The following is a 14,556-nucleotide window of genomic DNA, read 5'->3' as shown; positions in this document are numbered from 1 at the left end:
GCTAACAACTAGCCACCCACCTTTGGACCTTTGTGTTGGTGCACTTCTGTGGAGTAGGTAGCTTCTCGCCCTTTTTTTGTTTCTTAGTTCTCTTTCTCACCTCTACTTGTTTACATCTAATAATCTCTAGATGATGTTCATGTGGCGTCATCCGAGGTCATCTAGGCCATAAGAAGAGGGTGGGTTGTCACGCCGATCGTCTTACCGCCTTGGTTACAACGGTAGTTAGCACTCAATAAAAGAAATGGAATGGATGGGGTGCTCAAGATAAGAGTAATCTACATTGCCAGAGCCCAAGCCTCTCATCTTGTAGCCTACATCCACTCACTGCATTCTTGCACTTTCCAAACACAATAGAAATCCACAGATTTACAGCTTTAAAAATCCCATGATCCATTGTGAGTTCATTGTCGAAATCAAACAAGCAACCAAATTAAGCAAGTGAATTACCTAATTATTTAGCTAGCATAATTGGTAGTTCCTGGTACACCCAGCATGCTAGCTGCTGATGGTCTGCTACCTTATGTGTCATCGAATATTGAGCAGGAGTGGGCAGTGCACACGCAATGTCTCAAACACACGATCGGGACACCGATGTCTAATGTGTTGAACGCAATATATAGCTTATTCAAGGAAGTGATCAAATCGTCTGGATCGAGCAGGCATTTGCTGTAAGCTTTTGCTCCTTCCTAGGTGACAGATAAAAAGGCTTTTTTTTTAAATGCAGAACGATCGAGTTGCCCTCCTTGATGCGGCCAGCTTTAAGCATTTGGGCAACGGTGCTGTGGAGAGGAAAGCAATGCAAAATGGGCTAGCAGCTGGGCTGGAAAACGTTTTGCATGCAGCTTGGGCCTGCGATTCTTTGGCTACTGACACTTGAGCAATGAAATGCATTGAACCAAACTATGGTCAAATACATTGAAAACAGCTTCCCATCTTGTTCAACTATACTTCTTTTGGTCTTAGCGTTTTTGTTGCTTCTTTTAGCTACATGCATTTTTGTTATGCAAAAATCAGAGATAGACTCTTATACGGTTGTATCATTTTGATGTAATGGTAATAGTAAATAAAGCTTCCATTTTCCTAAAAAAACATTGAAAACAGCCAAGTTTAATTTATGTATGACACACTTTGGGTCTCTTGACTCGTGGGCCACTATAGTTCACTTTACAAATTAATTAAGGTGTTTACAGAAACATTATATTACACAGTCAACAAATTAATTGTACACAAAAGTAATTTCATCAAATAAAAAAATAAAAAAGCACGTAATATAATGCATGGTCTAGTATTAATGCCGGCCGGCCTGAACAGCTGAGCTACTAACAGAGAGTGTCACTTGAAAAAGGTGACGACGGGCAGGAGCGCGGCCACGATGAGGGCCGCGCAAGCGCTCGACGCGCGGCCGCGGGTCTTGCCACCGCCGGAGAGGTAGAGGTAGTAGTACGGGTTGGACGACGACGGCGGGGACGGCGGGGACGAGAAGTGGGAGGGGGCCGACGGGGGCGACGACGACGACCCGCTGCTGCTCTTCGGTGGCGGTGGTGGTGACGGTGGAGGCTCCGACGACGACGACGACGGAGAAGGCGGGGTCGGGCACGGGGACTGCGGCGGGTTCGTTGTCGGCGTGGGCGGGGGCAGCAGGTCGTACTCGTCTCCAGGCGGTGGCGGCAGCAGCAGCTCCAGGTACGGCGGCGGGGGCGCGGACAGTGGCAGCAATGACGACGGCGGCGAGGGCGCGGTCAGAGGCACAATCGACGGCGGGGACGACGTGCATATCGTCGGGCACGTCCCGCACTTGCTGACGCACAGCACGCTCGACTCCGGCCCTCCCGCCGCCACCGCCTCGCTCTGGTCACCGGCCACCACCGCCACAACGTCGAAGCAAACCAGCAACCACACCACCAACGACACGGCCGGCCCTGCTGCTCTTCCCTCCATTGCCGCCTAGCTCGACAGAATCACAGGAGTGTCATGCGCTTGCTTGCGTTGCGTGTGGTCGCTTTCGCAGCTGAGGAATCCTGCGGTTTATAAGCTGGAGGCCCAGCACGGCAAAGAAATGTGCCAACCTTGAGGTGCAAGCTCCAACGGAATATATTAGCTAGCTGAGATGAGAGGATGCACCCTGTCATCGCTGTAAAGGTAGATGCTCCTGAATTGCCCGCAAGGAATTGTGGATTCCTCTTACTCCGTGGGTCCTTGCACTCAATGGCGAATTAAGAGTCATCAAGTAAAGGTTCTTTCTTTTTCTTTCATACCAAAAATTAAAAGACTATTTAACAGAGCTCACAGAGCAGCTTTTCAACTAACTAAAATTAGAGAAATCTATCAAAGAGTAACTTTCAACTTTTTAGCTTCTTAAGTGAAATCTGTAAGAGTGATTCTCTAAAATAAATCAGAAGTTAAAGAGCTGAACAAAACAGCTTACTCTGATTCACTTTCTGCACAGAATTACTTCTTTCATATAATTTATTCTAAAGAATCACTTTCAGCCACAAAATCATTTCACTCAAAAAATTAATCTCCGCAGAAAATTTGAATCAGAAAAAATTCTACCCAACAAATCCTAAAAATAGGGCTTATAACCTGGGCGCACTGGGAGCCCCCACCCCCACCGTGGATCCGCCCTGCATGTAGTTGTTAGATATTTGCACAGTCAAAAGATTTCCGGAGTACAAGCCAGGCAAAGGATATGTGCGCCTGAATAGTTGAAAGTGTCAGATGAGAAAAAAGAGAAGGAGCTTGCTGCAAGTTCAGTTTACAGGCAAGCAAAATGCTGAGATTTAACAAACCATAATTTGCATAGCATAGAGGAAGTCTTATCGAGACAATTACTTGCAGGATTAAGCAATAAATGACATGATTCCACTGGACAGTAAGACTGGCTGACTGCAAGGCTGTTCTAAGTTTGTATAGTAGTGGTAATTACAACTTAGTACTATTGTAGTGGCAACAAAATGAGTGAATAAGCTGTACACTCCCCAAACATCAAAGTAACTAAAGAAAATCTGAATATTTGCGTTCATTTCCCTTTTTTCCCATGAACATTTGTCAATGTGACGTACTACTTTACAAAATATGGCTTGAACGCCAGCAAACAACCGACAAGAGGCTAACCATGGAAGGAAAACTTTTGCCAGCCTTCACTCTTACCACATCAGTTGCCCTCGCCTGGGAAGGGAAGAATCAAAATTACAATTATGAATTAACACCGTCACGAGTCAGTTTCTGCATCTGTTGTCGTAGTTGATTTCAGCTTTTGGCTCACAAACTGCCCCTTAACTCTTGGTCTTTGCTCTGCGAGCTTCTTCCTGCTATGATATCTAACCTGTAGAGATGAAAAATAAAAGATAGTTGGATAAAGAAATCATCGTAAGAATGACCAACTACCTGGGTAACTATTTACACAAAGTCACAAACAAAAATAGCATCATTCATTCATTATTTATGATGACAAAATACCTTTTTCTCAAAGCATCTGTCCTTCCTTTTCATGCGGAACTTTATCAAGGCAGCTTCACGGCGAGATCGATCACTATCCAATCCATTATTACTGCAGTTCTGAACACCGCTTTCATTGCCACTTTCTAGGGCAACTACCGTATTTGTATTGATGTCAGTTTCACCACTACCAGTGCATCCACTTCCTTTACGGATATCCTTGCTGCAGCTAGCACTCTGGTTAACACGCTCCACATGAGATCCCACCATATGAATTGGTTCTCCTGATTCTCGGAGAATTTGTCTTGAATGATGCAACTGCTGATTTTCGTCCAACTGTTTGTGTTCATCTACCTGAGATAGTTTACAATGATTTTCATGGTAATTAAATTTACCAGAGGCATGCTGAATTGCTGCCTTGTTGATTCCAGCTGAATCACAATGCACATGAGAAGCCTGTGGGTAGTATAATGGTTGCAGAATTGCACCATAATGGTAGGGCATCGCAGCACCAACAGGAATTGGAAGAGGTATAAACCCATATGAAGGATGGCTCAAACTGTCCTTTCTATGGGAGGAACTGCTTGTACCAGCTTTTTCTCTTGCCCTACTGGAACACAGGATGGCAGCACCATCCATGCTACTGTCCAAAGGAATTTGAGCTTGCATTCTACTCTCGCCTGTATTATGTTCATGGGAAGGCAATACCCCATTGGGTTGGAGAACTGGGTCCTTTCCATAAACAGGTTCTTGACGAGCTATGCGGAGCGAAGGGAACAACTGTTGCTGAGATGATGGTTCTATCCTTTTATTACCATATCTGTGTCATGTTGAAGCACCGAACAAGCAAAGTAAAGCTAGTTAGTTATGCACCATGTTTGAGCAATTAATAATATTGAATTGACCTATGGGTCTAAAACTACCAAAAACATATAACCTCAAAGAAACAAATGAAATTGAAAGAAAGCCATTCAATAACTGAATTTTCTTTGAACCACATTCACCGACTGAAAATGATATCGGAATTTATTTGGATTAAGATTTAGAATTTCACCAACAAGAAGTACCTTGAAAAGGCAGACGAATTTGAGTGATTAAAGATATCTTTTTCCCTGAACTCTTGGTTTGTATAACCATTAAGACAGTGTTGCTTTCCTAAGTTGATCTCCAGAAATTGGGAGGGGCAAGATTCAGCATGGCCTCTTGCAGCACCCTTTGAGTTTTCACCAAGGTTATTTTCCGTGACAGCAATACTTTCCAACACTGAAGATTTGCATTTTCTGTCAGTTGTTGGTTGGGTCATAGCCAAATCTTTGCCAAGATTGCTTGGATGACGTGAACTTGCATCAGCAATCCTTAAAGCATTATCCATTATTTGCTCAGCAAACTTTGCAGATGTAGTACCATTAAGGCATTTGGAACGCACATTTGTCTCGGCTGAAAACGCTTGCAAGTTACTAATGTTGCATGCACTTCCACTTAAAGCACCTGCAGGAGGTGAAATCACAATCAACTATTATACGTGCACAGCATAGTAGACACTCTCACTGACAGAGCACATAATAATCAAAGATCAGGTAACCATGTCCAAATTCCTTACCATCACTACCTTTTGAGGCATGCGCTTTTGTGTTTACTCCACCATAAGACTCGCTCTGTATTTTATTTTTTCTGGATGAGCCTGCCCCTTCATCTTTAAGGATCTCAGGTAATTTTTCAACACTCTGAATTTCAGTCTCCCTCTTGCTACCAAAGCTCTGAAAGGAAAAACAGCCTCCACAATGTAAGTGAAAGGGAAATCCAATATGAATGTACAGAATATATCAGAACTGCATAGAAGACCAATAATGATGAACTCTAAATTATTTTAGTATAGATTGCTAGCTATATTCACTGGGTAAAGTCATGAAAAGAAATATCATAGATAAAGAAGTGTCTCTAAATACTTTACTGTCAAAACTTTTTATTTCTGTTTGGCTGGATTTGTTGAACTTAACAGTGTTGTAAATTTGCAATCCAACAATTGTTTCAATACCAGGTAGATAAGGTGTAAGCCGGATCAGATACTCACATGACCATCACTTTCCTCATCGCTGTTTTCTCCTGTCTTTGACGAATCAGCAGCATTGGCACTCAAATGATTGCTGGCTGCATTATTTTCCGATGCATTTATTTGGCTATTCATCTGCATTAAATTCCCAAGCCTAAGTATCCCTGATAAAACTAAAATACATAAAAGATAATTGCTAAAAGCCTTAATAATCACATCACCAATATCCCTTAGGATATTAGATAACCAAAATTGCGGCATATTATATAACACTACTTCAGTACTGTATATAGTATTTCAAGAAAAAGTGTCCAATCTAAATACAGACAGTTTGGCCAATATAAATCAAACGATGTATTTGAAGAAGGTTACATTTTGACACACGCACCAAAAGGCTGGTTGCAAAAGAAAGCATGTTCTTAAAGACCTGCAAAAAGGAGGACTTACTGCATGTCGCCTCCATACATGTTGCCATAAGTTACGCAACTCATTCTTTCTCACTGGTTTCACAAGGAAGTCCACCGCACCCTTCTGCATGCACTTAAGCACAGTGCTGATAGAATCTTGGGACGACATCACTGCCACAGCCAACCAGAGAAAAACCATGAAATGCCATAACAAATCCAAATATCTGATGCATCAGTATCTAAGTCAAGGCTGCTCATGATGCATATGTTCCATTATAAGTATCATATATAGACCACCCATCACTCTACTAGGCCAATCAGCTGCTCATGTGTTTGTCACATTAGGAAAACAGTGTTACAATTGTGATTGCATTTCCGTAAACACACCAATCACGTGTTGAATAGCTCTTGTTTTGTTATTTGGGCCATGGTAGTTCATATTTAGTAGTCTTTTTTGTGTTCTCTTAATGTAAACATCGCCTATATTTAGCATAGATCCAATACCATTAAAATATTAAGTACTTAACGGTAATGTGATTGCTCTCTTAGTTCTTATGGCTACCTAGAATACTGCAATTCAATATTTACTAATTTGATTTCCAAGACTAGCAACACCTCATCTTTGGAAAAGTTCGAGAAATTCAATATTTACTAATTTGATTTCCAAGACTAGCAGCACCTCATCTTTGGAAAAGTTCAGGCAATTCAATATTTACTATTTTTTGGAAAAGTTCAGGCCTTGGATATGTGAAGCTTCATTGCAGGCACCATAAAATGGTGTAATTTCCCAGTCAAGCATGTTATTAGACCCTAACACACAATCCGTATACCACTCAAAATCCACTCAATCTAAAATTCCGCCTTCAATCACATGTTTTAAATCAAATTCTGCAAAACAGAACAATATTTACCACGGAAACTTTGCGAACAAACTACCTCCACTCCCACATTCCTAACACTCTCTAACATCCTGCACCAATTTAAATTGAAATGTCAATTTAATCCAACAGCGATATCCACATAAGTTTAAAATAAATGCAATACTTTCTTATTATACCCACGGCAATTGCTAGAACAACATGACAGGTGAATCCAGCAATAATGATCCAGTTACATTAAAGTCATCCATACAAAGTAACCTATACAAGAATACAGGACACTACCACCATTAGAAGTCGGCGCCAATCATCCCGTTTTAGTAACACCCATGTACAGACAACAATAAAAAATCCAGGCAGAAATGAGCAGTAAGCATAAAAGTCCGACACGAAGTCCCTTGCTTAAAGTAACCGCTTAGTTAGTGAGACCTAATCCAGTTCCCAAGCTTGAGTTGATCCAAATTAAGCCACGTCAGGACACACGAAGCAATAGAGTCGGGCTTAATCGAAGGCCAGGGGCTTACTGATGACGGGGATGTTCTTGCACTCATCAGCGGCGACGACCCTGGCGAGCAGCTGGATGCCGGAGAGCGTGGGCATGGCGACCTCCGTGAGCACGAGGTCGAAAGCGTACGCGCGCTCACGCATGACCTGCCACGCCTTCATCCCGTCCGCCACCGCCGCCACTGCCACCTCCGAGAGAAGAAAAAACAGAATCAAACCCCAACTTCTCTTCAGAATCAAACCCCCACGGACACACGAGAGCGGCCGGCGCGGGACGGGGAGAGAGGGACCCACCGCGGTAGCCGCACTTGCGGAGGAGCGCGGTGACGACCTGGCGCGTGGAGTCGTCGTGCTCGACGAGGAGGACCCGGAGGGAGCAGCGCGGGAGGATCTGGTCCCACCGCACCACCCCCCGGCCAGCGGCGGCGCGGGACTGGGACGGCGACGGCGACGCGCCAGAAGCCTCTCCGCCACCGCCCCCGCCGGCGGCGGAGGCCGTGACCGCGTCGGCGTCGGGAGACATCCGATCGGAGGACGAGAGGGGAGAAGAAGGGAGCGGTGAGGGAAAATATCTGCAACCCTATTTTTTCCCCGCGGTGAGGGAAAATATCCGCCACGTCAGGGGCGGGGTGATCATCAGCAAACCGGAGGAGGGGAAGGCAAAGGGATTTTTTGAGATATTTTGCTCCGCAAAGGATTTTTTTGAGATATTTTGCGTGTCGTTTTTTTTTTCCTCTCCAGATAGGTATTTGGTGGACGTTCCTGGCCTCTCGTTTTGCTAGCTTTGGGGGCTGCAGCTTGCGTGTCGATGGGCCACCGGAGAGAAGAGAGGAGAGAAGGGAAGTGGCCTGGCTGCACCATGGATATCTACGATTACAGAACGGATGTGGATGGTTTTAGGCGTTATTTGTTTTAGCGTGAGATTATGATAATTTATTTTAGTTTATAGAATTTGTGGAAGTTATTTTTTATTAAATTGTATATTGTGAGATTTTGTAGTATAATTTACCTTGTGGATTGTGAAATTTTATAGTATAATTTGGCTTATGGATCGTGAAAATCAGGTTTTATATTAGGGTTGTTTGTGTTTTGTTTTTGTTTTTGAAGTTATAATCTATAATTAGAATAAAAAATAAGTAAGACTTTAGTACTCCACTCGAGCTTAGCTTACTTTAGTGTGTGCTGGAGGTTATGTTTATCTTTATTGACCTTAGCAACATCATATTCTCCCTAGTTAGTTTATGGAGGAAAAAATATGTGTTTTATCTCTCTGCTAATGCCAAAGTTTAATTTGTATCACCGATGTTAAAATGGTGGGGCACACGCACTCTCATAGTAAATTAGAACAAAAATCCATATTACAACCCTCAACTATGAGCACAGTATGGTTTTCGATCATCAATATTGAACCATTTCACTTTTCGATTGTGAACTATAAAATTATTTCCTTTTGAATTTAAAAGTTTTATGAAAACCAGACTGAGTTCATAGTTGACGGTTGTAAAATAGATTTTTTTTCTATTAAATTACCCTTGTTCTAGTCCTGTAGGAAGCCAACAACAATATGAGATATGGATATTTCTTTATCGAAATGATATGGATACTTCTTTATTGGAAATGATATATATACTATTGTCACCTATGTGGTAATAACATGTTACTGAGTCAGAAAGAAAGAGCTCCAAATGCTGTTGTTGTTTTTTTCATCAAACAACATGTGGGTATGTTGCCAAGTGGAAGAAGATTAGGGTAGAAGCTACACTTCAGGCATGGTAATATGTTTTTTTAGAGTGAGAAAAAACTTCTCCTACAATTTTTTTCAAAGAAAACGGTATATTTCAAAGGATAACCGAGTAGAGTAACAGATGGTAAGTGATGCAATGACCAATAAGCAATCTCAAACAAAGCCTTGATATCCCCAATCGATGACGTATAGTGCAAACAAAAACAGTAGCCAAAACGCATCTTGTAGAGAATAGGTTACTAAGGGAGATTATTGTGGGAAACTAATCACACTCGGATAGAATAATTAATCTATTTTCATTGGTAAGTGTGTGCAAGGCTTTATGACAGATGAGAAGATTCACAATTGCTTGGGATTTTAGCATAATTTCATGTCCTATTTCACTATCACATCGGGGTTCTTTTTTCCTTTCCTCATGGTACTACTTCACTATCAGTCACCTATAAGTTATTTCAAGTTTCTTCCTTTTCATCCATATTATTGGCAGGTATCTTATCCTTTTGTGTGGTTGTTGTTCATCCACCCCGTACTTCGGCACTTTGCTATCGCATTTGTTTAAGTGCTGTTGTGCCAAGCCGCTAAGCTCGAACAGACAAAAAACTTCCATGATCGGATGGTTCCTCTTACTAATAAAATTGAGAATTTGAAAACAAATCAAGGTTGAGAATTTGATTGTAATCTATCCACGGTGTATTGCAGCTCTTGAGGCGCCCCACATATATCACAAGGGAGCTAAATTTATCTTCTTCTTGAGACGCCACACACTACCACATATATCAAAAAGAGCTAAATTTATCTTCTTCTATCTAATGTTTAACATTATTAGTACTCGTATCTAAGATGGATCCACAACAAACAAAACTAAATGATAATTTTTTTGTCACGCTATGGTGCATGATAGGGTCATGACTCGTGAGATGTGAACCTACTTACTAAGGTTCATAGGGTTAAAATTGTGATGCTCACCTATTTATATATACAAGAAGAAGTTCACAGTTTGAAAGCGTATTTTCATGTAGCATATTCACGTGTTAGGTGGAGGTGAAGAAAAAAGAAACCTACTACATAGGTTGAGAGCTTATTTGTTTCAACTTGCAGATTTTAAAGCAGAAACAAATAGATTGGATTGTAAAAGCTATATTGTACAATTTAGTCCTTATATTATAACAATCTAGCAATCTGTCTTCTACCAGCTTCTGCAGATTGTATAATTCAACTGTTACAATTTATAATTTACAAACTATTTTTAATAATTCACCACCGAAACAAATAGACTATGAGACAAGTTGGGTGCTGAACTGCTGACCCAAAGCAGCTCATTGACAATGGTGCAACTGCCCGTACACATGCATACTGCATGCCAACGTGGGCCGAATGGGATATGGACAATTCTATATTGGGCCTACCAGTTGTAACTGGGCCATTTATTGTTTGCTTGCAAGGCTGATTTAGAGGCCGAGCCAAAACTAAAAACGAGACACCTATTAAATTTAAATATTAAAAAATTAATTAATACTAATGGAACGTCCATGTATTGTTACGGAAGCTAAAAATTTACACACAATAATTAATACACTAGTTCGGAGTCGTGTCACGCGACATGGATCCCGACCCCTATCATGACCAGAAGGACCAAGGTACAGAGGTAGAGAGAGATCGGTGATGGTCAGTATGGCATCATCAACAAGCTCCAGCAACCGGATCTGGACTGGAGGAAGTAATTTCAATTCGTGAGGGTGCAAACTGCAAAAAAAGTTAGTAGCCCAAATGACTTAGATTGCAACTATATTTATCACGGATAAACTAAGTGTGACGGTGTGTTTAATAAATTATTAACTATAATATAATAAAGTTAGTAAAAAAATATATAAGTGTAGCTTAACGGCTACCAATACTACAATTATGATAATCAACTAAATAAACGGATGGCTGGTAGTCTAGCAGCAAAACTTTATGGGTGGAGAGAGTCGGCGGGAGTTTGACTTTCGTTCCGCACCCAAAAGGTCTCAAAAGTAGATCGCATAGTGAGAAGACGCCTGTAATAAAATAAAAAAATAAAAAATAATAACTAAAAAATTATAGGTAACTAAGTCTAGACGTGGCAAGTTCAAGCCAAATATGCCCAAAATGCATAACCGGATAAACTTGCGGTGGACCTGATCCACACCGCCCGTTCGAACAACCGACACAGCTGACAACCTACTCCATGCACCGAGCCCATCCAAACTATCCACCGCAACAACGGAACATCCTCGAGGCCACCCGCAGCTCCCCTGCACTACAATTCGAGCCGTCGCTGTGGTCAATGGTTAGCACTCCTACACGAATCTCGCGGAGGCGTTCGAACAATTCTTCCTTCCCCTCTTCCTCCGACTCCTCCCCCTTGTGCATTCTCCTTTTCGCGCCGATATCTCCCTGGCCTCCTGAGAGAAGGCTTGCGCTTGATCTACCATCTGTGAGGAGGAGGGATGGCAGTGGCGGTGCTGCCGCAGACGATGGACGTGCTATCGTGGTGGGCGGCCATGCTGCGGGACTCGCTGTGGAGGAGCTAGGGGAACATGGACGGCATGGTCGTCATCCTCGGCTCCTTCGACCACCACCTCTCCGCGCTCGAGGCCACCATGCGCCCCACCCAGGTATCGCCCCCTCACCTTCTCCCCATTTCAACCACCTCGGCTTCGTCTGTGGAATTTGAGACAGGGAAGGTGTCTTCCGTCTATCGGGGTTGCAGGTGAGGATGCACGCGATACGGACGGCACACAAGAACATCAACATGACGATAAAACCGCCGATGGCATCCTCTCCCAGTTTGACCTTGCTCGCCGGGTGCGTTCGCTGATCCTATATCAATATGCTAGCCCTTTAGTTGAAATCGGTGGTGAATCTAATCATTCCTTTTCACCCAACTACAAGTGAAGCGCAATTATTTTTGACTTCTTTCTATCTTCTCGAAACTTTTATTTCTATGTGTGAAAAAGTGATGGGATAACAATATAGCACATTTGCACACCTTGATGGTAAATGCTAAAGCTGTCCAAATACGTGGGGTCCGGCCTAGCTCGTTTAATCACGATCTGGTTAGGTCCGTTAGCTAAGTGGGTTGTGCCGTGTCGGCCTGCGTGTCGAGACTTCGGTCTAGGCACAATCCACTTAAGGCCAGGCTGGGCCGTGTTGTGTCGACCTGTGGAACGATAAGTTTGATGGTATTTTTTAGCTCGTTAGCTATTAATATGTAAAAAATTCAGAAAAACTAAAAAAACAGAAAAATTAAGAAATATAAAATAAAAAATTAAATGGGTCATGCCACGGCTCTGACCTAGGTCGTCGTGCCTACGGTGATAGATCTCAAACTGGCTCAATAGACATGACCTATCAGAACAGCACTAGTAAATGCAAATATGCAATAGTGGCCGCCCTGTGGGCTGTGGCTGTTGCAGCTATATTTCGTATTTCTAGTAAGAAATAACTGTGCTATCCTTATGACTTGCAGTAATCTTGTGGAGAACGGCAAGAACCCACAGAAGTGCGTTAGGTACAGCCCAGGTAGCGGTGGACCAACTTTTGGGTCAGTTCTTCGATGGAAAGCAACGGGCGGAGCAAAAAAGCGTTGAGCCAGTAAGTTGTACAGCACAACTTGTGCCAAGACTTCTTTCGAGGCAACTACCAGTTCTTTGCACCATAACATATTGACACAAACGGTGCTCTGCAGGGTACTACCTAATGTTCTTTTTCTTTCTTTCAGAAAGCACACCTAATTTTTCCTTTCAGCTTTTGGGTGGCTGACACGGTAAGCTAACTGGTGAAAAGAAGTGTTCATGACATCAGTCTTATTCTTTTCTCGGATGGTGGTTCTTCAACTATATTGTGGTAATATGGTGTTCACAATCAGCAGCTCAAGTTTCTTGCTGGTGTGGTGCAGTAGAACATGTTTGATTGGTATAGAATTGTCTGTTTCAATAAAATTGTTCTACTGGATCGCATCATACGATATATGATTATCATGGCGAGGAAAAAGGAGAGGGAGAGTGCTGTACTTGTTTCTTTTTCTGTGAATTGCGTTCCTCCTTGAAGAATAATACAGCAGCAAACACGCGTTGTGTCGCCTGATCATTTCTCTGTAGCTAACAAGTGACAGATCATGAAAGGAATTGCTGAGCTTAACAATGTTTGCAGTTGCTCCCCCGTAACGTCACGATTCAATACAAAATGCCCTCTCAGAACTAACTGCCCGCATCCTGCAGCATTTCTTTGTATTTGGCTTGTGCATATTTATTACTTGATATATATAATTAACGTTGAGTGGATTTTATTCACTATTTTGAGATCCATGTTAGGGATAAGCGGTGGCCATCGATGCAGTGTATAGAATTTTTTCCCATTGCTCGGAAGTAAAAAATTTTCGGCAGAAATACTGATGAGCTGGTTCTGCTCCCTGTAAGTTCGTTCCATTCTCGTGTTCCCCTTTTCATTTTGCACCCTAACGCTGCCGTGAAATTTCTCTGCCCAGTTGACCACACACCTTGTCCAGAGGGACGACGCGTGCACTGTGCAGCGTGACAGGCAGTTTCGGCATAGCTTTTCACGATGAATAAGTCGATCTCAAGCATTTTTTTTATCAGTAATGAATTATAGAGAAGGCACTCTAAATATATATTTCTAATGCAGTTGGGGTGATGTCTGCAACTTGTACCATCGATTCCTCATTGATAGAGTCCATCTGGCTTTAGCCGATCGATCACCTAACTCAGTTTTTTTTTTTTTTACATTATCACCTTGCTTGCTTCTTCATATAACAACGAGCCCGCCCTCAGAAACTTGCCAATCTTATCGGAGCTCACCATCTTTCATTGTTAGTTGGTAATATGTACCAGCTAACTTTAGATGTCAATGCCGTTACAAGGGAAAACCCGTTGTTATTTTGGTACTTTCTACGTGTAACAATCTCCCACCGATCCATCTTCGTAGTGCCATGGGAAAAAGAGTCTTTAAATGTCACTCGTCATCATCCATCCTTATCGTGCCATTGACAACTTACTAACCACCTTGATGACAGCCCCCCTCCCTAAACCACCGTTTACAATGAGGTTCCATGATTACTTGTGGGCTATTGGCTCGCATATCTTTTGCTAACTTTGTTATTGTCGCCACCTCTTTACCCAATGTTAACCTCGAACTAGCCCTTCGCCTGATCGAACCTGTGGCAAGTGCACATCACAGTTACCGTCCCTATTAACACTCCGCAGGTGGAGCTTGCTAGCTTCACGGGTCGAGCTTGCTACGTGAAGTTAGCATAAGAGGAACTCTCGGAGCATTAGATCATTTCAAACTATTTTTTCTTTATTTCGTTTTCTTTCTGATTCCTTTTCTGATCCTATTCTCTTTATTTTCTTTTATCTCTAACAAATCCTTTTTGAATGAATTTATATAAAAAATAGAGAATCTCGTTCTGCAGAGAATAACTATAAAAATCTCTTCGTAAAACAAACCATAAAGAGAACAGTTAAAACGTTAAAAAAATAAAAATCTTTTTAC

General features: G+C 42.3%; 2 protein-coding genes across 6 annotated transcripts; both read right to left on the bottom strand.

Moving 5' to 3' along the window:
- Positions 1-1,149: 1,149 nt before the first annotated feature.
- On the bottom strand, positions 1,150-2,303 carry LOC133886886 (proline-rich receptor-like protein kinase PERK2). 2 transcript variants are annotated; one of them, XM_062326789.1, is made up of 2 exons: positions 2,070-2,303; positions 1,150-1,947 (listed from the first exon to the last, which is right to left on the bottom strand). In XM_062326789.1, the coding sequence occupies exons 1-2, from the start codon at positions 2,130-2,132 to the stop codon at positions 1,336-1,338; spliced, it is 675 nt and encodes a 224-aa protein (XP_062182773.1). In that variant the 5' UTR covers positions 2,133-2,303; the 3' UTR covers positions 1,150-1,335. The 2 variants fall into 2 exon arrangements, with proteins under 2 accessions (XP_062182773.1, XP_062182774.1); XM_062326790.1 differs by having other exon boundaries at positions 1,150-2,035; positions 2,125-2,300.
- A 581-nt stretch (positions 2,304-2,884) lies between these two features.
- LOC133886700 (two-component response regulator-like APRR3) lies at positions 2,885-7,890 on the bottom strand. Of its 4 annotated transcripts, none has more exons than XM_062326488.1 (8): positions 7,575-7,890; positions 7,301-7,462; positions 5,939-6,069; positions 5,513-5,626; positions 5,051-5,198; positions 4,509-4,929; positions 3,463-4,261; positions 2,885-3,328 (listed from the first exon to the last, which is right to left on the bottom strand). In XM_062326488.1, exons 1-8 carry the CDS (start codon positions 7,801-7,803, stop codon positions 3,215-3,217), a joined length of 2,118 nt encoding a protein of 705 aa, XP_062182472.1. In that variant the 5' UTR covers positions 7,804-7,890; the 3' UTR covers positions 2,885-3,214. The 4 variants fall into 4 exon arrangements, with proteins under 4 accessions (XP_062182472.1, XP_062182471.1, XP_062182473.1 ...); XM_062326487.1 differs by having other exon boundaries at positions 5,042-5,198; positions 7,575-7,889; XM_062326489.1 differs by having other exon boundaries at positions 5,042-5,198; positions 7,301-7,469; positions 7,575-7,705.
- Between the last annotated feature and the right edge of the window lie 6,666 nt (positions 7,891-14,556).

Source organism: Phragmites australis, chromosome 12 (assembly GCF_958298935.1).
Source record: "Phragmites australis chromosome 12, lpPhrAust1.1, whole genome shotgun sequence".
NCBI classification, from domain to species: domain Eukaryota; kingdom Viridiplantae; phylum Streptophyta; class Magnoliopsida; order Poales; family Poaceae; genus Phragmites; species Phragmites australis.
The sequence above is the reverse complement of the archived record's forward strand: the minus strand, read 5'-3'. Positions and strand labels throughout refer to the sequence as shown.

What these genes read in the sequence shown, in the direction of transcription:
- LOC133886886 (XM_062326789.1), bottom strand. Translation starts at nt 2,132, where the DNA reads ATGACAGGGTGCATCCTCTCATCTCAGCTAGCTAATATATTCCGTTGG. An exon ending in GTTGGAGCTTGCACCTCAAG is followed by an intron (nt 1,948 to 2,069) that starts GTTGGCACATTT and finishes CTGTCGAGCTAG; the next exon opens with GCGGCAATGGAGGGAAGAGC.
- LOC133886700 (XM_062326487.1), bottom strand. Translation starts at nt 7,803, where the DNA reads ATGTCTCCCGACGCCGACGCGGTCACGGCCTCCGCCGCCGGCGGGGGC. An exon ending in ATGTATGGAGGCGACATGCA is followed by an intron (nt 5,627 to 5,938) that starts GTAAGTCCTCCT and finishes AATTTAATGCAG; the next exon opens with ATGAATAGCCAAATAAATGC. An exon ending in ACAGATGCTTTGAGAAAAAG is followed by an intron (nt 3,329 to 3,462) that starts GTATTTTGTCAT and finishes TCATCTCTACAG; the next exon opens with GTTAGATATCATAGCAGGAA.